Raw genomic sequence first — 25,767 nt, 5'->3', positions numbered from 1 at the left:
GTTCATTCAATAAACATTTACTGAAATTAAAATATCAATCACTCGAAAAAACGGTGGGGATAAAAGCATAAGACAGCAACCTTCCTTAATTTCAAGAAGCTCACAGTCTAGAGAAGAGTTAGACAAGTAAAACAATAAAGCTGAATACGTGCTAATGCACAAAAGAGATACACATCTCAATTTTAAGAATAAAGCTTCAGGAAAAAAGTGCTGAGTAATTATCTTAGAACTGAGTCTACAAGGTCTAGAAGCATTAACAAGGTAGACAAACAAAAAACTGTGAAAATATCCATTATAAATATATAGAACTCATTTCCTGAATACTTAAGGTCATGTATATCAATACACAAAACAAAGAAAAACATAAAAATACAAACTGGTAGAACATTTACAAAAGAAAAGTAAGAAGTACAAGTAAAAAACCTCACTAGTTTCCAGAGATGAAAAACAAAAAGAATCAATTAATAAGGCCATTTTGAAATGGTAATAAAGCGTTCAAGGTTATGAAAGGTGGGCCCTTTGATAGACTGTGAGCAGATCATTCTGTATAATCTTTCTGGAATATAGCTTGGCTTGCTATATACAAAGGTCTTAGGTTCATAATCTTTAACATAGGGATTTTACTTTTAAGAGTTCATCTTACAGAAACAACCACAGATGAGAATAAAGATACACAAACAAAAATGTTTATGGGAGTATAAAAATCAGAGGAAACAGAAAAAACATTTGAAATGATTTAAATGTCCCAGAGAAGGAAAATATTTAGGTAAAAATAACACATTTCTACGTTATACTATTAGATAGTCAAAAAAATGTTCTCAAATGTTAATTATAATGAAATGGTAATAAATGGTACTTGTACAGCAGGACACAAATTTATATACTGTATGACTCCAATTATATAAACTATATATTCTCTATGTACTTTGTATACCCCCTATACACACACAGAGCCACATTTGGGGTTCAAGAGCAAAAGCATACTCAAGGTCTCAGGCCATGTCTCTCGTGGATGAAGGAGAGGCCAAGCACTGTGGCTGAGACCTAGTTCCCTAGCTCTCACCTCAAACCTCAGATGTCACAAAGAAACCCCAACTATAGCCCTCCTGTCCCTAAATACAATGCCTGCCACCAATTCGCTACAACTAACTTCCTAACGCCTTTAATCCTGATTTATGTGAGATAGAAATCTAAAAAAAAGAAGCAGTAAGGAGCTTGAAGATTTAAAGTCAAACTGACCAGATCTGAAAAAGAACAATAATATAGCTGAAGATTTTTAAGAAATCAAATGGAATTCTGTTACTCACAACAAACAAAATGAATCCCACATAGATTAAAAACTTCTATGCGGAAATCAAAACTGTAACACTTTCAATGAAAATATAGGAAAATATCTTTATGAGTTCAGGATAACACAGGACTTCTTAAGCAAGACAATAACCATCAAGTTTAAGAGAAAATATCAAGAAATTCAAGTACATTCAATTAATACTTCACTTTTCAAAAGACCATAGAATAAGTAAAAAGAAAGGCCACAACTTAGAAGACATTTGCAACAATATAACCAAAGTTGAGACAGCTGGTTGAGCTCTAAACTCATTTCTTCTTTTTGGAAATGGATACATATTTCCCGATATTTGGGTGCACATATTTCCCAACATTCTTTGCATTTAGATAACATGTAGCCAAATAATTGAGTTATGCCCAATAATACTCCAGTGGAAGTGATATGTATCTGATTCATTCAAGCCTGATTAATAAAACCTTCCTAAATGTGATTCTCTAGAGCTTTTTCCCTTCTTTCTAGCTGGAGTAGAAATGATTCTAGGACAACTTTGGGAGCCGTATACAAAGCTAGTGGATCTAAAAGACGAAAGGAGCCTGGATCTCTAAATTACTGCTTGAAGTTGAAAATCCAAGTAATACCCACACTGGATAGTTACGTAAATAAAAAATAAATTATTTTAAGGCACAGAGATTTGGGGTTTATGTAATACATTACTTTCAATAACATTACTTTAAGTAACATTGCAAAAGATTAGTATCCAAAATAAAGAACTTCAACAAAAAGGCAAACATTCTAATAGAAAAATGGGCAAAAGACACAAACAGGTATTTTACGTAACAAAAATAAGATGCTCAAACTCATTAGATATCAAAGAAATATAAAATGAAATCAGAATTGAGATATAATTTTATCCCTTTTAAGAATGTAACTAAGAAGTCTATAATTTGAGACAGCCACTTTGGCAAACAATTTGGCATTTTCTTGTTAGCCTCAATATTGGCATATTCATGACAGGCAATTTCACCCTTAGCAATATATTCTAGAGAAAGACTTGCACACGAGTGTCTGGAGGCATACTAGAATGTTCATAGCAGCAATGTATAAAAATTCCTACAGCTAAAAAAAAGTTCATTGACAAAAAGAATGGAAAAATAAATTACAGCTTATTCATACACTAAACTGCTACACAGAAGGGAATTATAGCTACACTCAACAGCAATGAGCTATCTTACAAAAACAAAGTTCAAAGAAAAAAAAGCAAGTCCCAAAGGCTGATATATATGGAAGATGATATTGTTAAGGTTTAAATAAAAGCAATACTAAACAGTACATTGTTTAAGGAAACACAGTTTTAATAGGCAGGAATTAATAAACAATATCCAAGAGAGTGATTATCTTTAGGGAAAGAAGATGGGACAGGGAGGAAGCACACAAGTAGCACCAAGCGTATTGGTGACAGTTACTGGTGCGTCCACAGACAGTACATTATTCTTTTGTAGACTTCAAATATTTAGTAACAGAAGTTTTTGAAAAGAAAGTGAGAATATAAGGGAAAGCAACATACAGAAAGACAATTCTCTACCACTAAAAAGAAGGAATGAATAAAGTATCTGTGAAAAGAAATAAAAATGAACAAGCCTGTGGTCAAACCTCGCAACTCCAATCTTGTGGTCTGCTGTCAGCCACATGGAATGTACCTCATTCAGAGATAAATATAATAATTTGAAGGCTTAGGCTTCTCTCTAGTCCTCTCCTGCAAGATGTTCCTCCAAGGCAAGAAACTACTTCTGCATGAAAAAGATAAACAATCACTCTGAGATAAGAATAGGCAGTCATTCAGAATTCAGCTAGTTAAGAACAGGGTGCTAAGAAATCAAAGGTCACAGGTTTCAATCCCTTATGAACCAATTAGTTTTGCCCTTTTCTATGGCAAAGACTGTCAGTTAGCTCACCAATAATTCTGATAAGTGAGATCAGGAAAAAGAAAAGATGAATCACCACCAACACAAGAAAAAAACAATCTCAAATTTACTAACATGACATAAGAAGTGTTTTTCCTATATAGTAACTTTAAAAGCTAACATGTATTACTCTTAGCTCACCATGCATCGCCTCATGTAATCTTCATAAAACTCGTATGAGGTAGGTACTATTATAATACCAATTTTACAAATGATAAAACTGACACTTGGCTTCTCTAAAGTAACAAGGTAACACAGATAGGAGTACCAGATTCCAGAATTTATGTTTTCTATTATTCTGTAAATAAACCCAAGAATCATGCGCAGAAAAGTCCTGATATGAGAAATGGAAGAAAGAATAAAATCTTCCTACCATTTCCCCTCAACTGTATAATCCATTTGCCTATTTAATTCATTAATCAAAGGTTGATCCCTGGACCAGCTATAACAGCATCATGTGAGAATATGAAAGAAATGCAGAATCACAGACCCCAGTCCAGACCTACTGAATCAGTCTGTGTTATAACAATGTCTCATTCCAGGTGACTTGGATGCACATTAAAATCTAAGAAGAACTTGGCTGGACTATTCTCAATATCCAGGATATACCATACACTTCCTCACCTCTGGGCCTGTGCTAATTCATTTCCAACCAGAAGCTAGAAACTACTAAATAATTTCAAACTGACGTATTCCACTTTCTCTGTGGAAGCTTTGGCAACTGCCCTCCTCTCCACACACATGCTCCCTGCAAAGCTTCTCTCCAAAAAGCTCATACTTTGCTCATACTTCCACTATAGCACATTCTATAGCAATTATTTTCTTGTGTGCATACCCATTTGAATGAATTGTAAGAGCAGACTGTCTTATTTATCTTTGTATCCCTTCACACTTAATCTAACACCTAAAATACAGTATGACTTTAATAAATATTGACTATATAGCTGAATAACACATGAATGAATAAATGAATGAATGAATGATGGATGGATGGAAGAATTGATGAAGAGGTGAGTCTAATTCGACTGACTCCTGAAGAGTTATAGTACCAACATTATAAAGAATGTATTACTAATTGGTAGAAATCCCAAGTCATTTATTTCTCTCCATTCCTTTTACTATTTCCCTAATTCAAAGCTTCCAATTCTCTCTACATAACTTCAGTGTACTCTTTCTTGTTAGGAGAAATGCTGGAATACTCTTTCTTGCCTCAAAAAGTGGCAAATCCACTCTTCTAGATGCTAGGCCTAGAAATCCTGGATCCATTTTTAATTCCTCCCTTCATCTCACACTTCACATCTAAGCCATCTTCAAACCATAGCTTCTACCTTTGAATTATTTTCAAAATCAAAACAATGTCTCGTAACCAAATCTAAGCACCATTTGAGTTTCACTTGCACTATTACACCTGCCTCTTAAATTTGCCTACCTGCTCCCATCTTTGCCTTCCTATAGCGTATTTTCTGCATTGAAGCCAGGGTGATTCTTTTAAAACAGTAAGTTAGATCTTATCACTCTTCTATTTAAAACACACCAAGGGGTTTCCATCTCACATCCCTCTGGTGGCTTCACAAGGCCCTAGGAGACCTGCCCTCCATCTGCCTCTCTGAGGTCACTCTCACTCTTCTTTATCCTCGTAGCTCTCTTGGATGGAGCCACACTGGCCTCCTTGCTGGGCAAACTCCTGTTTCGTGAGCTTTGCACTTGTTGGTCCTTTCTGCTTGGAATGGTCTTCTCTCGACATGTCTAAATGGTTCACTTCCTCCAGGTTTCTTCTTAAATGTCACTTGATCAGAAGAGCTTTCTTCTACCACCATACATGAAATAACATCACCATTCAGTATCACGCTCTGTCTCACACTGCATTATTTTTCTTCACAACACTTTTTACCATATGATGCATTTGTTTGATGGCAACTCTCTGACTTGAGTGTATGCTCCACGAGGGCAAAGACCTTGTTCTGTTCCCTAAAGTTTCTTCATTACCAAGAACAGTCCCCATCACATTGTGCAATATCAATATTTGTAAAATAAGTTTAGATATATCAACTAATAGAGTTCTGATTAATGATACGATTACTGCATTTGCTATAAAATTTTAAAGAAAATGTCTTAATAAGTATAAAACCAACTTTCAATTCAAAATTCTTATCCTTAAACATCTATATCAATCTTCCACATAACAGAAGCGCAATATTTAATCAATCCATAAAATTCATACATTTTAAGGTCAACTCACTAGGTACATTAAAATTCCTATTCAGAGAAACAAGCTTAACAATATCTAACTAACATTCATCTCACTTTTAAAGTCTAGTTGTATAGAGTTGGGATAGAAAAATTATTTTGAGTTTTTTTCTTTCAATGTCTCAGCCTGAAGTTCCTCAAAGCTGAATATAAAAACTGAAATTACCGGGCCTGAAAACATTTATTTGACAGCTCTGGCCAGTATGTCATATCCCGTTTTCACACCTAATATTTATGAAAAACATATAAATACATTTTATATATTTATGAATATATTTATTGTAAGTATAATTAACAGTCTGTCATAACTATCCCACTAACAAATCTAATGATCAAACTCAATAGAACAACAAACAGCACTCTGTGATTAAATCAATGCAGATTTAGAAAAGTAAAAGTAGATACTGAGAAAAGTCAACCAATCTGACAGTCTCAAGGGGCACATACACTCCCTACAAACATAAATACATCACATTACAAACTGTGCCACAGAGGAAGGAGGAACATGCTCAGCTGAACTCAGGGAGAAATATGGCTAAGCTATATGTACAAATAAATTGTAAGCTGCAAGACAAATGCTTTTCATGGCTGAAGTACTGTCATGCCCCTTAAAACTAATACTCCAGCAGAGTAACCTGGTTAATAGTATGAGTAGTAACCTGGTACCCAAAAACACATTCATTAAAAAGAAACAGCAATACTGGCAAAAAAAATAAAAATAAATAAATAGGAGGAGGAGGAGGAGGAGGAGGAGGAGGAGGAGGAGGAGGAGGAGGAGGAGGAGGAGGAGGAGGAGGAGGAGGAGAAGGAGAAGGAGAAGGAGAAGGAGAAGGAGAAGGAGAAGGAGAAGGAGAAGGAGAAGAAGAAGAAGAAGAAGAAGAAGAAGAAGAAGAAGAAGAAGAAGAAGAAGAAGAAGAAGACGACGACGACATTGGAGAACATAGCTTCCCTTCTCCCCACAAGATTAACAAGTGGACAGCTGTCCACAAAGAAAAACAGTGCTGAGAGACTACTACAGTACATTTCATAAGTTTTAGCAACACAGGAACAAAAAAACGAAGAGGAGAATAACTGCACAAGAGGAGAAGAAGATAACTTCATTTTGCCTTATTTTTCCATCCCCTAAGTTGGCATTGTTCAGCGCCAAGAAGAATTTTCCCAGCTAGAAAGAGATCCTCTAGCCAAGAAAGAAAGAGCGAGGTAAACAACTAGCTTCTACAGGCTCTGAGAGCACTGCACAGAGGTCCTACTTTAGTTTCACCCCACCTAGAACAGCACAGTGAGACATATTGAGCCATCTAGGAACAAGGAAGAAAAGCAGAGGCTATTATCTGCAGTCAGGCAACAGGACCGATGGACAGTTCACAGAGCTCTGCTCTTCAGACAAACTCAGTAAAGTTCACTACTGAAATAGCCAATGGCTATCACATCCATCAAGGATGCCCTGCAGATCTCACCATGTTTAGCTCCACAGGTTTTCACATTAGCTGATGCCCGCAGCCTGAGTCCCTCCTGCTCCATCTGCACCACCATCCCCTTTCTGCTAAAACCATGCCAGATACATCCAAGGTTTCTGTGGCTGATGCAAAAATGTAAGACACCAGCAGCCTAAGTACCTCTTTGCCTACACTGGATCCTAAGAGCCACATCCACAACCAGCTTAGGCTTCTGCAGCTGTGTGAGTACAAGTCGCCAGACTGGGCCAGTGGGCACTATCTTTGTACTCTCCCTCTGCCCTACTCCAGGTCACCAATCTCTCTCTGAAAGGACATTGTGGACATGTCTTGTGCTCCAGCTTTTCTGGCTGCAGCCCAGGGGACACACCCTCTGATCACTTGTCTGTGGAGGTCAGCAAGGCTTGTATTCCTGGGTCCAAGAGGATGATAGCAAACAAAACAGTTGTTAACCAGCTATTCCCCTAGGGCTCAGCATTGAGTCAGAAACACCAAAATCCCAGCCTTTCCCTGAAAGAGGCTTACTTGCATATCCTAGAAGATGCAGCCTTAGGGTCAGGCTTCTAATTTAATATCTAGTGGCCCGACCATAATCCTCTGCAGAGACCAGGAAGCCTGTGGATGCTATCTTAGCACTGTCCTGTACCTTACTCCAGGTCCCTGATATCTCCCTGGAAAGAGCAGTACATACATCTGATGCCCTGACTTTTGTGACTATCAACCAGAGGATACATCCCTTGATAGCCTGGTTCTGATGGCCTTTAGGGCTTGTGTTCATGGGTCAGTGAACTGTAGCAAACAAAAAAACAGTTCTTAATTGGCTGTTCTTACAGGGTTCAGTGCAGTGGGAGCAGAAAGAAATGCCCATCTACCAATCTCTGCATGAAAGAGGTCTATTTGCAGACTTCAAAAGCTGCTGAGTGTCCAAGTTCCAATCAGCCTCCATCTAGGTGCTGACTGAGATCCTCCCCATAAAAGACTGACAGATCTTGGCACACCCTCAACTACTGGGAACCACAAATAATTTTTTAAAAGGCTGCTTGAACAATCACAAAGGTTTAAGAGACAATCAAGAGCTAGGCTGAATGATAAGTTCATCTCTTACATGATACCACTCCTTCAAGTCTGGGAGAGTTGTCTTGTTTTATCTAATGCACAGCAACTAACCTAGAGAGTCAAGGAAAATGAAGAAACAAAGGAATACATTCCAAACAAAAGCATAAGCTAAAATTGGAGAGCAGACCTTAATTAAATGGAGATAAGTGATTTTCCTGGTAAAGAGTTCAAAATAATGACCATAAATATGCTTACTGAGGTAAGGACAACAATGTATGAACAAAGTGAGAATTGCAAGAAATAGAAAATATTCAAAAGTACCAAACAGAGATCACAGAATGGAACAATATAATAGCTGAACTGAAAAAAATACACTAGCGGAGTTCAACAGCAGATAACATGAAGCAAAATAAAGGATAAGAGAGCTCATAGGCAGGGCACTGGAGTTTATCCAATCAGAAGATCAAAAGGAAAAAAGGATGAAAAAGAATGAAGATAGCATAGCGGAAGGGCCTTATGGGACAACATCCAGCAGAATAACATTCACATTATAGGGATCCTAGAAGGGGAAAGGAGGAAGGAAAAGAAGAAAAAGATTATTTCAAGAAATAATGGCTGAAAACTTCACTAACCTGTGAAAGGAAACAGACATCCAGATACAGGAAGCTCAGAGAGTTCCAAATTAGATAATCACAAAGAGACTCACACTAAGACACATTAAATTGTCAAACGTTAAAAACAAGGAATCTTAAAATCAGCAGTAGAAAAACAACTCGTTATGTACAAGGGAAAACCAATGAGACCATCAGCAGATTTTTCAACAGAAACTTTACATGCCAGAAGAGAGTGGCATGATTTTTGGAGCGGTAAAAGGGGAAAAACTGCCAACCAAGAATATTGCACCTAGCAAAGTAGTCCCAAGTATATATATCCAATTAATAATAACAAAGGAGCCAAAAATATACAATGGGGGAAAGATAGTCTCTTCAATAAATGGTGTTGGGAAAACTAAACAGCTGCAGGCAAAAGAATAAAACTACACCACTATTTTACGCTATATACAAAAATCAAATCAAAATGGATTAAAGACTTGAATGTAAGACCTGAAACCACAAATGTCCTAGAACGTAGGTATAAGCTCCTTGACATCAGTCTTGGCAATAATTTTTTTAGATTTGACATTAAAAGCAAAGATGACAAAAGCAAAAATAAAGAAGTGGCATTATATAGCAAACTAAGGAGCTTCTGAACAGCAAAAGAAATGATCAACAAAATAAAAGGGCAACCTACAAATGGGAGAAAATATTTGAAATCATGTATGTGATAAGGTGTTGATATCTAAAATATATAAAGAACTCACACAACTGAATAGACCTCCAAAAAATCCTATTGGAAAAAAAAAAAAAGAGCAGAGGATCTGAATAGACATTTTTCCAAAGAAGACATACAGATGGACAACAGGTGCACGAAAAGGTGTTCAACATCACCTTTCACCAGGGAAATGAAAATCAGAAACATTAGATATCACCTCATACCTATCAGAACGGCTATTATAAAAAATACAACAAATAACAAATGTTGGTGAATATATGGAGAAATGAGAACCTTTGTGCAGGTTGGTAGGAACATAAATTAGTATAGCTACTATGGAAAAAAAATGGAGGTTCCTCAAAAAAGTAAAACTAGAACTACCGTATGATCCAGCAATTACACTTCTTGGTATGTATCAAAAGAAAATAAAATCACTATCTCAAAAAGACATCTACACCCCCATGTTTGTGGCATTATTATTTAAGTGGCCAATACATGGGAACAACCTGATTTTTCCATCAATATATGAATGGATAAAGAAAATGTGGCATTAAAAAAAGAAAGGCAATTTAACTATATGCACCTGAAGGGAAACAGGACTTGGAGTTGAACTCAAACCTAATAGTTAAATTCTGATTTGAGAGAAGGGTGAGGGGGTGGGGGGGAAGGAAGAAAGAAAGAAAATAAGGAAAGCTTCAGCATTTATATGAGTAATACAACAGAAACCAGAGTCTCTATAAAATACGTTTTATATATATATATATATATATATATATATATATATATATATAAAATAATATAAGCCCAAATTATACTATATATAAACCCAAATTATTAGACATAGAGGAAACATTAATACATGACCCATACTCAAAAGAAAAGGAAAACCACTAGTCATCAAACCCAAGAAGACCCAAAAGATGGAATTAATATGTAATGATTTTAAGGATCTATTTTAACTATTATAACAAAGACCTAAAGAAGAATATGTTTGCAAGATATGAACAACATACAATATTTGAAGACTAAATTGCAGAAAACACTTAAGAGCAAATTGGAAATAACAGAAGTGTCAGATGAATAAAAATTCATAGAAATTATTTACCCTGAAGAACATAGATTAAAAGATTAAATAAAAATAGACTTGCAGATTGTTGAGATAACATTGAAAAGTCTAACATGAATGAAATGGGAATCTCAAAAGAAGAAGAGAAAGGAGTCAGAAAAATATTGAGGAAATAATGTCAATATCTCCAATTTAGTTACAAAATATGTTATTTACAAAATTCAGAAAGCTCATCAAGCTGCAAGAATGAAAACCATACCTGGGAACAACATACTTCAAATGCTTAAAAACAAAGGTAAAAAATTAGAAGAAGAGCCAGACAAAACTGACACATCACATTTAACTTAACAATGAAACAAATTCCCACTGACTTATCATCAGAAACAGTGGAGTCCAGAAGATGCAAAAGTGAAATTTTAAAATTGCTTTTAAAATATATATTAGGTTGATGCAAAAGTAATTGTGGTTGTTGCAGTTATTATACTTTTAACCTTTTAAACCACAATTACATTTGCACCAACCTAATATAAACAATTTCCAGTTAAGATGACAAAGTAGGTAAACACTGTGCTCACCTCTTCTCAGGACCACATCGGTTACAACTAAACCACAGAACAACCATTATTGAGAATTGCCTGAAGTCTAACTGAACCACCAAAGCCCTACAACTACAGACATATAAAAGAAGCCACCTCAAGACTGGTAGGAGTGGCAGAGATGCAGAACGCGCTGATCCCACACCTGCAGGTGACAATTAAACATTAGAAGGGATATCTCTGCTGTGGAGATACCCACGTAAGTGTGAGGGTCCCAGCCCCATACCAGGTTCCCACCTCAGGGTTCCAGTACCAGGGAGAAAAGTTCCCATTAACTTCTGGCTGTGAAAATCAGCAGCGATTGTGGCTGAGTGAGACAGAGGGTCACTGCACTCCCAGGCACTCCTCTTAAAGAACTCCCGTACAGACTTACTCACTGATGGATTCACCAGCTCTGAGCTCCAGCACTGGAGCAGCAGCTCAAAAGGTACCAGGTACATATGGGGAGGAATAGAATTGTCTAACTTCAGGGAAAGGGATAGAGGAGCACCTTTCTCCTAGAGTGAGGAGCTGGTGGAAGCCATTGCTTCTTTGTTGAATCCTCCCCGCTCTGCTTGCAGATGCAGGCAGATGCCATATCTGAGTCTCCATCCAACTGACTTTCACCTTTTGGCTGCCCCGCCTTAGTGATTCCCTGATATTCCGCCCCACCCAACTTTTGGGCACACCCAAGCTGTTTCCAGTGCCTTTCCCATACAAACAACCTGTCTTAGCTCATGTTTCGAACTTTCATAAAATCTTTCAAAGGTTCACAAAACCCAAACAAACAGCTCTGGCTTAAGCATGTCCTATACCTATGGCTGAGCCCAGCATTAGCGAAAAGCCACCTTTGGTATGCAGATTGGTTTCTCAAGGCGCTTCCAAGACCACTGAGGGGCGGCCATCTGCAGATTGCTTTTTAACTCATACTAGGTAGCCCTAGGTAGGGTATAGGCTGTGGCTAAACTTGGACTGTGGTGGGCCCCTTCCAGGGGGCCCTGGGGCTAGCAGGCCCAGTGGCCAGCTTTGGAACAAGCCAGAGTATCACCCAGCCGCATCCAAGCATGACACACCCAAAGGGCCGACTGGGCAGACATCAGTGCTCTGCTCTGTAGGATCAGAGCTCCTCCACTGTAGTCACAACCAGCCCTCACAACAAACAACCCTGAGACCCAATCCCTCCCATTGATGTGCAAATAGTAACCAAAGCTAAACTTCAACAGGAGAGCACACACAACCCACATAAGGGACACACCTGGAGTGCATGGCTGAAGTAACCAGGAAGATTGCACCACTGAGCCCCACAGCACATAAGGCCATTGTACTAAGACCAGAAGACAAAGCAGCACTACATAATACCTAGAAACAAACATAGGGAGGCAGCCAAAATGGGGAGACAAAGAAACACGTCCCAAATAAAAGAATAGAACAAGTTCCAAAAAAGAACTAAGCAAAATGGAGACAAGGAATCTACCAGATACAGAGTCTCAAATACTGGTTATATGGATGATCTCAGGGAGAAGTTCAACAAAGAAACAGGAAACATAAAAATGGAAATAGAAAACACAAAAAAGAACCTGTCAGAAATAAAGAATAACTGAAATGAAGAATACATTAGAGGGTATTAACAGTAGATTAGATAAAGCAGAGGACTAAGTGAGCGATTTAGACTCTGGGACAATATCAAGTGCCCCAACATTCGTATCATAGGGGTACTAGAAGGAGAATACAGAAAACAAGGAATTGAAAACTTATTTGAAGAAGTAATGACTACAAACTTCTCTAACCTGATGAAGGAAACAGATATACAAGCCCAGGAAGTGCAAAAATTCCCAAACAAGATGAATCCAAAGAGGCCCACACTAAGACACATCATAGTTAAAATGCCAAAGGTTAAAGACAAAGAGAGAATCTTTAAAGCAGGAAGAGAAAAGCAGTTAGTTACCTACAAGGGAGCTCTCTTAAGACTGCTGATTTCTCAACAGAAACTTTTCAGGCCAGAAGGGATGGCAGGAAATATTCAAAGTGATGAAAAGCATGGACCTACAACCAAGATTACTCTTACCCAGCAAAGCTATCATTAAGAATCAAAGGACAGATAAGGAGCCTCCCAGACAAGAAAAAGCTAAAGGAGTTCATTACTAACAAACCAGCATTAGAAGGAATCTTAGGGGACTTCTTTAAGATGGAAGGAAAAATAATAATAATAATAATAATAATAAATATATATATATATATATATATATGAATAATAAAATATAAAATACATATCTATACTACATATAGACACATATCTATCCATAATTACTTTAAATGTAAATGGATTATAGGATCCATTTAAAAGACAGGGTGGCTGAATGGATATGAAAACAAGACCCTAACACATGGTGCCTACAAGAGACTCATTTTAGATTGAAAGGTACACACAGACTGAAAGGAAAGGGATGGGGAAAAAAAAAAATCATGAAAATGGAAACAACAAAAAAAGGTGGGGTAGCAATATTCATACCAGACAAAACAGACTTTAAAACAAAGCCTATAACAAGAGACAAAGAAGAACCCAGTAATCCCATTTCTGGTTATTTATCTGAAGAAACACAAAATGCTACTTCGAAAGTATGAATGCATCATATGTTCATTGAAGTATTGTTTACAATGACTAAGAAGTAGAGGCAGCCTGAATGCCTGTGGATGGATGAATGAAGAGAAGGTGGTACATATATATGATGGAATATTGCTCGTCCATGGAAAGGAATGTGTTCTTCCCATCTGCGGCAGCATGGATGGACCTGGAGGATATTGTGCTGAATGGAGTGTGTCAGAGACAGAAAGACAGATGCAATGTAATTTTGATTATATGTGGAATCTAAAGAACAAAAAAACAAACAAAACAGAAACAAACTCAGATACAGAGAACATTTTGATGGTTGCCAATTGGGAAGGGGCTTGGGAGTGTGTGAAAAACAGGAAGGGATTAAGAAGTATAAATTGGTTATTATAAAGTAGTCATGGAGATGTAGGGTACAGCATAAGGAATATAGTAAATAATATTGAAGTAACTATGCATGGTGTCAGATCAGTACTAGATTTATTGGGGATGAAAGATGGGAGGGTGGTTGTGGGGCAGGGTAAAAAAGGTGAAGAGATTACAAAGTATAGTAAAGTATAGAAAACAATAGTCAATAATATGGTAATAACTATGCATAGTGCCAGGTGAATACTAGACTAGTAAGGGAGATCTCTGTTTAAATTATATAAATGTCTAACCACTATGCTGTACACCTGAAATTAATATAAAATAATATCGAGTGTCAAAATAATATTGAAATTAATATAAAATAATATTTGACTAAATAAATAAATAAATAAAACATATAAACAGTCAATTTACCAAAAAGGAAAGAAGGAAAAGAGGCACAGAGGGACAGAAAAACAGGACAAACAAAAAACAAATGGTAAGATTACACCTAAACCCAACCATATTAATAATTATATTAAATTTAAATTGATTAACGCTACGATGAAAAGGAAGAAATTGTCAGAATGAATAAAACAAAACGGGACCTAACTATGTACATTTGGCATATAAAGACACCTATAGGTGAAAATTAAAAGGGTAAATTATACCATACAAAATGTTTAATCGTTAAAGAGACTTGTTATAATTGTTATATTAATATCATAAAATTGCACTTCAAATCAACAGAATATTACTACAATTAATAGGGACATTTTATAATGACAAAGGGTTTGATTAAGCAGAAAGATGTAACAACCATAAATATGTATGCCCCTAACAAAATAGCTTTATAGTATATGAAGCAAACATTGACAAAATTAAAGGAAGAAACAGAAAAATCTACAATCACACTGGGAGATTTTAATACCTCTATTTAGTAACTGATAGAAAAATTGATTAAAAAACTAAACACAAAAATCATTAAAGACAGAAGATCTGAATACTATTAATCATAATGACATAATTAATATTGATATTTAAGGAACACTCAACGCAATAGCTGCAGAATACAAATTGTTTTCAGGTATACATAATACATTCACCAAAACAATATGCTGGGCCACTCTGACCACAATAGAATTATATTAGAAGTGAATAAAAATAATATATAAAGGGGTAAATAAAAACCCAAATATTTCAAAAGTAAACAACACACTTTCAAATAACCTAAGGGGCAAAATGAAAATCACAAAGGAAATTAGGAAGATTTCTAACTGAATGCTCATTTGTAAAACTGACAAGCTGAATTTCAGTTTTACAAATGAGCATTCAGTTAGAACTCTTCCTAAAATTTCTATAAAAAAGCAACAGAACAGGAATACACAAAGCATTCTTAAAAAAGAATAAAGTGACTCTACCCTCATTTCAAAGTTACTATAAAGTGCCATATGAGGTTAGAAATGCATGCACATGTGTACCAGGAATCATGTACAAAAATGTCAATTGTAGCATTATTCATATTAGTAAAATACTGGAAATAACCCAAATGCTCATCTACAAATGTATGTACAAGTAGTTATAATATAATTATATATAATATGTTAAATCAGTAAGAATAAATGATCAGTTATATCAAACAACATAGATAAATCTTAATAACATAATGATAAGCCAAAATTGTCAAACCCCAAGGCAACACAATATGATACATTTTTATAAATGATAAAACTAAACAACATACGATTTACTCATAAATTTGTGTGTGATAAAACTTTAAAAAAATAATCAAAATGAAACACACGTTAGTGGTTATATATAGAGAGAGAATCGGGGTACCAGAATGGGAGGAGCATACAAGTAGATGTAAATCATTAGTAATGTTACAGTCCTTCCTAGTTGGCGGTGGAACCGAGGTTGTTTATTATAATATACAAACAAATTAATTAATTGAATAAAATAGGCCTATACATGTAACATAATACTGTGTCATGACACAACATTTATGATTAATCCAATTCTGTGCACTTGATGTCCAAAAAATGCAATATACTACAAATTTAAAAATTGTAGTGTTAAGGTTGACCTGTTACTAAAACAAAATATTCTGTGTTGAAAATTACTGTTCTTCAATCATTAATAAACACTTCAGCATGCAATTACCTGCTTGTAAATTCCATTTCTGAACTAAATTAATTCATACTCAAATTTAAAGGAATGTTGAATGCCTTAAACCAAATAAATCTCCAGGAATAAGATTGTTTTTTATAATGTATATTTAGAGCTGAAAGTTACGTTGAAGATTACCTACAAAGAAGTACCAATGAGAGAACATTTGGTATGTGCCAAGCTCTGCACTTGATATGCATTATCTCATTAATCCTCAAAACTCTATGACAATAGATACCATTAATATCAACGTTTTATTTGTGAAGAAACTCTGGCTAAAATGTTTAAGAAATGTGTTCAAGTTCACACAGCTCAAAGGCAGAGCTGTAATTTGATCCCAGGTTTATTTGCATCCTGAACCTGCATATTTACCTATACATTTGTACTAACTCACAAGAAATAGGTAGGAAGGTCAATTGAACTGTAAAATCACATGATCACGGTAGCAGCAGAATCGGAACTAAAAGGTATAAAGTACCAGACATTATGGCAAAGTAGTGTATGAGACTTGCCATTCAATACTCTTTCTATTCCATTACCTCATTCAGTCAAAAATTCTCAAAATGAGCATGACCTATTACTTTTCTCTTCATTAGTGTAAACTAGCAAACTATTTTATTACAATAACTTCACCAGATATAACCTTTGTTTCTACATGCATTTCTATTTGAATCCATATTGCATGTGACATTCATGTATACAAAGAGGATAAAAAAAATCACAACACAAAAGTCTGTCACAACTTATAATATTTGCAAACTTATTTAAATTTTTATGTTTTAGTCCGTTGTAGATGATTTAATATGATATCGCAACATTTTTGTAATGGGCAACATTTTTAGAAAACGTCTCTCACCTGTTCTGAGTGGTCTGAATCACTTTCTTGAGGGAAAGGATGTGGTGCTCCTTGTGATTCCTGAATCTGTTCTTTTAATTTAGCATTTTCTTGCTCCTTTTGAAATAGCTGCTCTTGAAGACTGACGACACTTTGCCGGAGCATAGCTTCACTTGATTTTGTGGTTTCAAAACAAATATGTAACTCATTGTAAAGCTGTTTCAAAAAATATATCCCAATTTATTAATAATCAATAAAATAGTATATCTGTACATACACATACATATATATCAGGACTGTATATGACATAGTCCTTGCACTCATTATTTTAACAGTCTAAGAAGGGAAATAAGATGTAAGCACGTGGAAAACTAAATAATATAATCAAATATTAGTATAGAACTACAATTGATATTTAAAGAGCAATTGATATTTAACATGCATTAAATAAATGTAAAACTTGAGTTTATTAAACCTGTGAGACAACATATGGTACATAAATGGTAGAATACAGAGTCATGTATGTTAACAATAGTATTCCTTCAATATTCATGCATTATTGGCCAGTGTAAATATAGGAAAAGTGTGCTAAATTTCGAAGGAGGATGAAAATACTTTAAACTATTGTATTAATCTTGGAGGGCTTCATAAAGGACTTAAACTGAGCCATGATGGTATTATAGGGATTGAGTGAAAACAAAAAGTCATTCTAAAGATGTCAGAAATGTGAAAAAAAATTATGTACAGTTATAGGAAAGGACCGAAAGGGAGCATAAGCTATATCGGCCTACTTGGACTTAATGTACACATTTGAAATTTAAAAAAGAGAACCTAGTCTTCTTTGAGAATTCATTAAGACTGGTACATTCCCATTTAGGATAAATTAGTATCTACTGCTGAAGTAGGGGAGGAGAGGCAGAAGGAATCATGAGACAAAGTCAGGCAATGGACTGTGGCCAGAATGTAAAGACACCTGAATGAATTAAGGAGGGTGGACTTGTCCCTATAGATAACAGGGAATCATAAGAGACTGAACAGAATGTGACAAAATCGAAGCAATGTTCTGCAGGCATGATAGATAACTTTAATTTTTTTAACTTAAGGCAACATACATTAAATAAATGTAAAACTTGAGTTTATTAAAACTGTGAGACAACATATGGTACATAAATGGTATAATACAGAGTCATGTATGTTAACAATAGTATTTCTTCAATATTCATGAACTTTCTGATGAAAATCTTAACTTATAATTGTGATCTAATGAAACATAATTCAATTTGGGGTAACTGATTTACATAAAGGATACATATGTATATTTGCTGATGACACTGGGAAGGTGACACAAGGGCTAAGATCTGTTTTTTTGTTTGTTTTTCTTTATATATAAGGCTAATAGTGAGATCTTATAACAAAAGCAAAATCCCCAAGGGGAGAATCTCAAAATTATGTAGCTAGTACAGTAGGTTTTTATATGGGGAGAATCTTCCATTAATTGGCTTTGCCTTGTGGGAAGAAATCTAAACAAAAGATGGCAGAGTACTTTTCTGTGTGAATGCTATACTTTAATTTCTAAGTTTAAAATTAAAGTAGGCTTGTGAAGCCTTTTTCCTTAATGCTTTTTCTCAGACACATACTTGGCCATAAAAACAAGATCCTTCAAACCACTCCTCTGACATATAATAAGCTCAAAATATATATTTTTAATTTTCTTTAAGGGGTTGTACCTTTGTGTGATTGCAGATATTTTAAATAATCTATTTCACTTTACAGCCAAAGTCTAAGCAATTTTTATAAAGGAAGGGTTGTCTATATGATTAATAAAGAATTTCAGGACATAAATTTGTACATTCCTTTCCAATTACCTTTATACCAGAGAGTATGTCCAATGTCCTTTCCACAGCTGATACCAGCAGATATTCTAGGAGGGAAGAGAGAGTAGGAACCTGACAGCTTCGAGGAACAATGAAGGGATCAGAGAGGGGTCTTACAGTGACCTACCTGTGCTATGCCAACTGCAGCTTTCACGACTGAGTTCAGGGCAGAAAAGAAAAAGGAAAATCTGGAGACAAGAGCTAAGCTGACTAGACATGTGGGGCTCGGGTGAGTGAAGGTCTGTCTGCCCAGTAGCACACACAGTCAAACACTCAGGTTAGAGGTTATTTACCCACTTTCTCTTACTTGTATGGTTCATTAGTACTAAGCAGTTGTACTCAATCAGCACAAATTAATCTCTTTGGTGGAAAATAATAGAAAATAACATCATTAAAGAATTAAGAATTTCAAATTATACATCATTAAAAAATTAATAAAAAGAATGTACAGATTTCAGATATTTGAGAATCCCATGAAAATTGATAAATGTTGACAAAGTAAAACTCCTAATTTTCCTCCCGTTGCCCAAGGTTCAGGCATGATGAGTGCGTGGTCAGGAATGAGGATCAGTTTACTGGCATCAGTGCCAAGGGGATGGTATACTTTTTTCTTGGGTATCATATCGTGGGATCTTCCTTCACAGATATAAGGCTCTTCTGGGCCTATTCATTCATGGAAGAAGGCCCTATCTCAATATCTCTTTTCTTGTCTCCTCTCCTTTCCCTTCTTCCTTGCTTCCACAAAAACGAAGACCAATGGCAATCTTCTTTTGTTCTCTACTTTGCTCTCCCTCCCATGAAGTTTATACGGTTGTACTCCTATTTAGAAGTTGCCCTGGCTTGATCTGATATGATTGGGTGGGCAACTCCAGACACTGAGGCAAACTCTTGTCTTTCTCTGAAAATATCTATCTTTCTAAGCAGCAGGTGAAAAAGAACTGAGAAAACCTGGGATAGATGATCTAGACAAGCCCTGTTCTAGGAATGGGGACAAACACTCTCTTATTCCTTTGTATTATTCCAAATGTACATTTCTCACTTGTCTGTTTTCTTTAATAGCTAATTGGGCTTCACTTAATAGCAATAAGATCACTCAGTTGTGAACTTAAGAGTAAAGGAAGCAAAGACAGCTCTCTAAGCCATTTTTAAGTCTATGCCCAGTCCACCAGTAAACTTAGTTTAAAAAAGCCTCCAAATAGGTTAAGATTATTTTTATTTCTAAAGTATTAGGCTGGTGCAAAATTAATTGCACTTTAGGTTAACAATAATTGCAAAAACCGCAATTAATTTTGCACCAACCTAATATTTTATGGTGACAAAGCCTCAGGATAACAGAACGTTTATTGCTCTAGGAGATCAGGCAAGGAGGCAAAAGTTTAGGATGTTCCAGTCCTCTGGTTAGATACCATCTTATTCTCATCCCATTAATAACTGTTGGGTGAGTCAAAAAAAGTTCTCAAGTGAGTAAATTCTGTAATATAACAAATTCATTCATCTGCATTGGTTTAGGCATCCTGAATTAGTAAATTTTTCCCTATTAGCAATCACAATTGCTTACAGCAGTTTTCAGAGAGGCTCTTTTCTCTATAAATTCTTTTCTCCAATAATCTGAAAAGCTGGAATGGATCAGAACCTTTTGCAAGATTCTGGCCTATGAAAACAACTAATCACACATTCCTCCATATATTTCAGAAGTCTTATCATTATAATTCATAAGTAATTTATTATGCTTACTACTCTTCATGCTGTATTTTGTTGAAGAAATGAAAGTAAAAACAAACAAAACAGTTAAGAGGATCCCCCAGGGACAGAAAACAAGTTACCTCTAGAAACAGGACCCCAAACTCTAAGTCCTGTAATTTTCAGGGGCTTAGACTGCAGTATTCTTTTCCCCATATTTTTATTAGTGTTGAGGAACAAGATGATATTTTATTTACCTTCAAAAACTTTGACAATGTATATACTCTGTGACCCAATGACTAATTTGTTTAAAGAATAAAATTTCCATATTTAGTGAATAAGTATACTATTTGCTACTCTGGTTGAGACAAAAATTCTACAGGTGAAAATTATATCTGTTTATAGTAGAAAAATGAGATGGAAAAACTCTGATTTAACATGCAGTTGAAACTAAAAGTATGTATAACCTAACTCCTTATTTTCACGGATTGATATTAGCTTGTGTCATGTAATTATCATTAAATTGAACAAAAGGTGATAAAATACATATTTAGTATCCCGAACATGTTAAATAGTCTAGAAATCATAACTACTGATATAATTCCATCTATCTTTACATCATACACATGTATAAAAATGATGTGCAAAGGTAGAAAAATTATTAGGACTCATGTAATTGGCTACATACTCAGAAGAAGAAAACCCTCAGCTTACTTTTATTTCTCTTGAGAGTTTCTCTTCCAGAGGAGCCCTGTACCTTATTTGTTAGGTAGTTTTATTTATGAGACTAATGATTTGTTATGCAGACTTCTTGGAAAATATGACACCTCTCTCTTGTGCTCAAATGTCTTTTTAGTTTTCTCTTTACCTTTGTCTCCCTTCCTCACTCCCCTCATCCTACCATTGTGGGCAACTGTTTTTTGTTTTGTTTTGTTTTTAATCTCTTCAGATAATGAAATGGATACTATGATATAAATCAATTGAAAAAATAGGAGAAAGGAGGGGAAAAGTTAGAGGGAAGTTAAAAAGCTGAGAGGTGAACTAAGAGAAAAGAGGAAAACAGAAACCCCATTTCTGAGACAATAAATTAAGAAGACCTAATTCTTGAACAAGTAAATTTAGTAAGAATCAGAGATAAACTATTATTAATGTAATGTGTGTTTTTTTTAATTCTCCTGAGTTTTACAGCTAGGCCACAATTATTATTTAGAAATAGTAAAATTAAATTTTGTAAAAAATATATTTGAAAATCTTAAGTTTTAAGTAAACCATTTCATCGCGTTGTGTGGACTATTAGATTATTCAAATTTATTGGGAAAATGTTTAAAAAATACACGTGGAAGAGGAACAAAGATATGTATTAAGTAAAATACTCTAGGATCATAATGCATATTTTAATGTAAATGAACACTAGAAGTCTGAACAGCAGCTTACTGCTTACTTATGATAAACAAAGCGGTGTGGTTATTCCCAAATTTAAAAATCCTGAACTCCACAAATAATACGTTTTCTGGGAAAAACGAAAAATAAGACTAATAAAATATCTGCAGAAGATCAAAAGTTACAGATTGTAATGCTATAGGAAAATTTTTTTAAAATTTCAGTGTCTGAAAAATAATAATGGGAGATCTTTTCACAGAGGATGGTAACATGCTATATTTGAATATAAATTGTTATGGGGAGGGGACTTTAAAAAATTAAGAAAGAGAAATGCTTGAGTTAAATATACAAGTGAAAAAGAGAAAAAAATAAAGATACTAATAAGGTCCAATTTTTCAAGTCATTTTAGCAATGGAGCCTGGTTTAGAAACAAAAGCATAATGAACAATCCCACCATATAAAACAAATAGGTGGAGCTGCTCTATTCAGAGAGTAGAGGATAGGTGCTAAACTTCTACTTGGTATCATCCGTGTCCGGAGGGAACCTCAAGGGGAACACATGATACAGATTGAAAACCACTTATGTTCCAAAGCATCATTTAAAAATGTGTTTAAAGTATATTTAACGGTTATTTATTTCATGTTAAGTATAGATACTGAATTTTCATGGTGTTCTTTTAGGAGAAGAGGAAGTTTAAACAGAAAAAATATCCCAAAATAACATAGACTACACTATTTAACCTCGGTTGCCTCAACTATTACAAGGGTATAAAATCAATCTCATAGGGTTGACCTATATAGGAACTAACCTATTCCTATAAATAACTTAGTACACTACACAAAACACACAGAATTCAATAAACGTGTGTTGTTGTTTTTTTAATTACTAACTATAATTATTGCTGCTGAGTCAGTCAGCATACCTAAATAGCTGGGTAAGCCTTCTCGAGGGACTCCTAAAACAACTGTACAGTAAAATGACTACTCAAAAGAAACACACAAAAATAAAGAGAGAAAAATCTTTGGAAAATATTGATCCTGAAGACCTCATCAGCATACCCATTTGTGTTTGTGCAGATTTGCCAATAAAATAATGTACAAATTCTATAATGAAAGACGGCTTTAGGCCATAAACTAAAATCATTCTTGAATAATTTCTCATAATAGAAGGCTAATTCCATTCTCCAAATCCTTCCTTGTTTGGGGGCTACCATCCTGGCATGTTCCATAGCAGATATCAAAACTCCAGTTTATAAAAACAATATCCAACATAATAAATTTGCATCCATATTTTAAATTTCAGCTTTAATAGCCATAAAGAAAACTCACAAAATTTTAAATATTACCAAATTGAATATTTCATTTCTAGTTTTGAAGAAACATACGAGTATATAAAAAGGAATAATAAAGAAATGTGGAAATTTGAAGAAATTTGAATTGTATAAATTTTTATAAGTTCATACATATCAATTCACATTTTTATGACAGAATAAAAGCATACTTTTTGATATGATATACTTTCAGCCGTGTGGACCTCTTCCTGATTCCTCAGTATTTTCTGTGTGTCCATATTGAGCACCTGAAGCTGCTGGATCAGCTCTGCTTGCTGTGTTGTATGTGCACTGTTCTGTTTGTAAAGATTCTGTAGTTCCTGCAACTCCTTCCTGAGCAAAGCAAGCAATAAATAGAGAGAAGCATGAATAAAGATCATCTCAGGTAAATAATTGCGTTCATCTAAGGTTATAGATTGGCTTCCATTTTTTCCATCTATTATTTTTTTACTGTAGGCAAAAATATTAACAAGAGAAATAACATATAAAGTGTTTAATATTTATCACATACACCTAGGACGTATTGATAGAACTACTATGACTTTCAAAACCAAATACTTATCAATTTTCTTTTATAGCTTGATAGCAATAAAAACCTTAGATATACAGACACAGTACCACCTTCTTATTGAAATTAACTTACACCTCAACTCCAAGAATTGATAAGCACTGATTCCAATGACAGTTATCAGACACTTTTGAATACAGTCAACCTTCCATTGTATATTATACAGAACTTTAAATGTATTAAAAAGAATAGCCAACATGCAAATGAAGTTTTTACATCAAAGTTCCTTAAAGCACTACTAGTCAGGGCCTGGGCTGGAATTCCTGTGACTCCTGTGATAAATCTATCTTGAAGGAAATGACAAGGCAAAGAAGCCAGAAGAAAGGAGAACAACACAAGGTGAAATCAGTCCTTCCAACCCAACAAGGGTGAAACTGGCAAGTAGGATGACAAATGAATTGGTGATGGTTGTAATGATGGCACTAAGGGTCCAGGGAAACCACACCTCTGGTATAGAGGTTTCCGGATTCCCATGCTAGTGAATTTCCTGTGTGATGCAGATCCTATAAGAGAGGAAAATATTTTGTATATTCAATTTAAAGAGAAAAATATAAGGATATATTTTACAAAAATACACTTTGTAGTATATATTTTGGAGACTATTTTTTAAATGGAAACTTCTTTACCTATAACGTCAAACTGGTGATTCATTCATATATGATGAATCTTAAAAGGAAGAAGGAACAAGCGCAATATGCAGACAGTTGTTAAAGATGGATGGATATTAGTGTAGGAGAAATGAGCTCTGCTTTTTGGAAGTTTAGAATATTAATGTTCTCCACGTCCTACAACCCCTGCACCCATACAGACACACAGAAAAACACTGCATGTCTCAGTCCTTTCAGGCTGCTATAACAAAATACCCTAGACTGGGTAATTTACAAACAATGCAAATTTATTTCTTATTGTTCTGTAGGCTGGAAGTCAGGAATCTGAGCACCAGCGCAGTCGAATGTGATCCCTCCTTGAGGTCATAGACTTCTTGTATCCTCACATGGTGGAAGGTACTAGGGAGCTCTGGGAGGTCTCTTTTGTAAAGAACACTAATCTTATTCATGAGGGATCTAACCTCATTACATAAATACTGCCCAAAGCCTCCTAATGCCATCGTATTAAGCATTAAGATTTGAGCATATGAACGTTGGGTGGACATAGACATTCAGACTATAGCACCATCTGTAACTAGTAAAAAACTGAAACTTGTAGAATAGTCTAAAAGTGGGGGAGGGGAGAAGTGAATCAATAATGGCACCATGCCTTGAGGAAATGTAATTCTCATAGAGGAGGAAAGAGGTGACCCAGAGTAATAATGCTTGCTGAGCACTGCCATTTTTCAAGAATAACATTGGCAAGAATTATCAAAGGATATAGGATGAAATTCCATCAGAATATATAGTCAAGACATATGTTAGCCAGGAGACCTATGTAATGCTGCATTTAGAAAGGTGACAGGATGAAGATAAAAACATATCATCATTCAATACAATGTAAAACACAGCGAATTTATTTCTCTTCCAATACCAGGAGACATTTGTTATTTCCTAAAGAGAGCCAAAATCAGTAGTTGGCTCATTTTTAAGGGTCATGTGGAACAAAATACGTGTATCTTTAATCAGAAGAAACACATTCAAGAGTAGCAAGATGTGCATAATATGAGGCATTAGGAGACTAAAAATCAACTAAGGGAAGAACATATTCTTGATGCTCAGCTCATACTATCTTCTGGGCATATTCTCAGTTAAGTGTCATGGAAGCATAATCTTACACTATATAGATATGCTTGTTTCTCTATGTCTCCCCACATCACTCTCTGAAAGAAAAGTAGATGACATGGGATGTACACCAATATTACAAATATGAAACTTGGAACATGATCAGTATCAAAATAAGTAACAATTAAGGCTTACAAAACTCACACATCTGGACCACTGGAAAATATTGAATTTGTCTAGATCTTTCCTCATTTGAAAACAAGTTAAAAAAAAACCACAAAAACTAGTAGGGCTGATTAAAAAG

General features: G+C 35.1%; 1 protein-coding gene across 8 annotated transcripts in view; it reads right to left on the bottom strand.

The window, feature by feature from the left end:
* CNTLN (centlein) overlaps positions 1-25,767 on the bottom strand; it is a 277,826-nt gene that overhangs the window by 149,807 nt on the left and 102,252 nt on the right. For all 8 annotated transcript variants that reach the window (XR_016019468.1, XR_016019469.1, XR_016019466.1 and 5 more), the window contains 2 exons: positions 23,354-23,512; positions 16,940-17,134 (listed from right to left, as the gene is read on the bottom strand). Coding sequence is in view for 1 of the 8 variants with exons in the window: in XM_088793521.1 (XP_088649647.1) it covers positions 16,940-17,134; positions 23,354-23,512 (354 nt within the window). In the remaining 7 variants the exon portion in view is untranslated. The remainder of the gene's footprint in view (positions 1-16,939; positions 17,135-23,353; positions 23,513-25,767) is intronic.

The sequence above is a fragment of the Rhinolophus sinicus genome, chromosome 16 (assembly GCF_057876585.1).
Source record: "Rhinolophus sinicus isolate RSI-liver-muscle chromosome 16, RSI-T2T, whole genome shotgun sequence".
Taxonomy (NCBI): Eukaryota; Metazoa; Chordata; class Mammalia; order Chiroptera; family Rhinolophidae; genus Rhinolophus; species Rhinolophus sinicus.
Note: the sequence above shows the minus strand (reverse complement) of the source record. Positions and strands in the feature narration are given on the sequence as shown.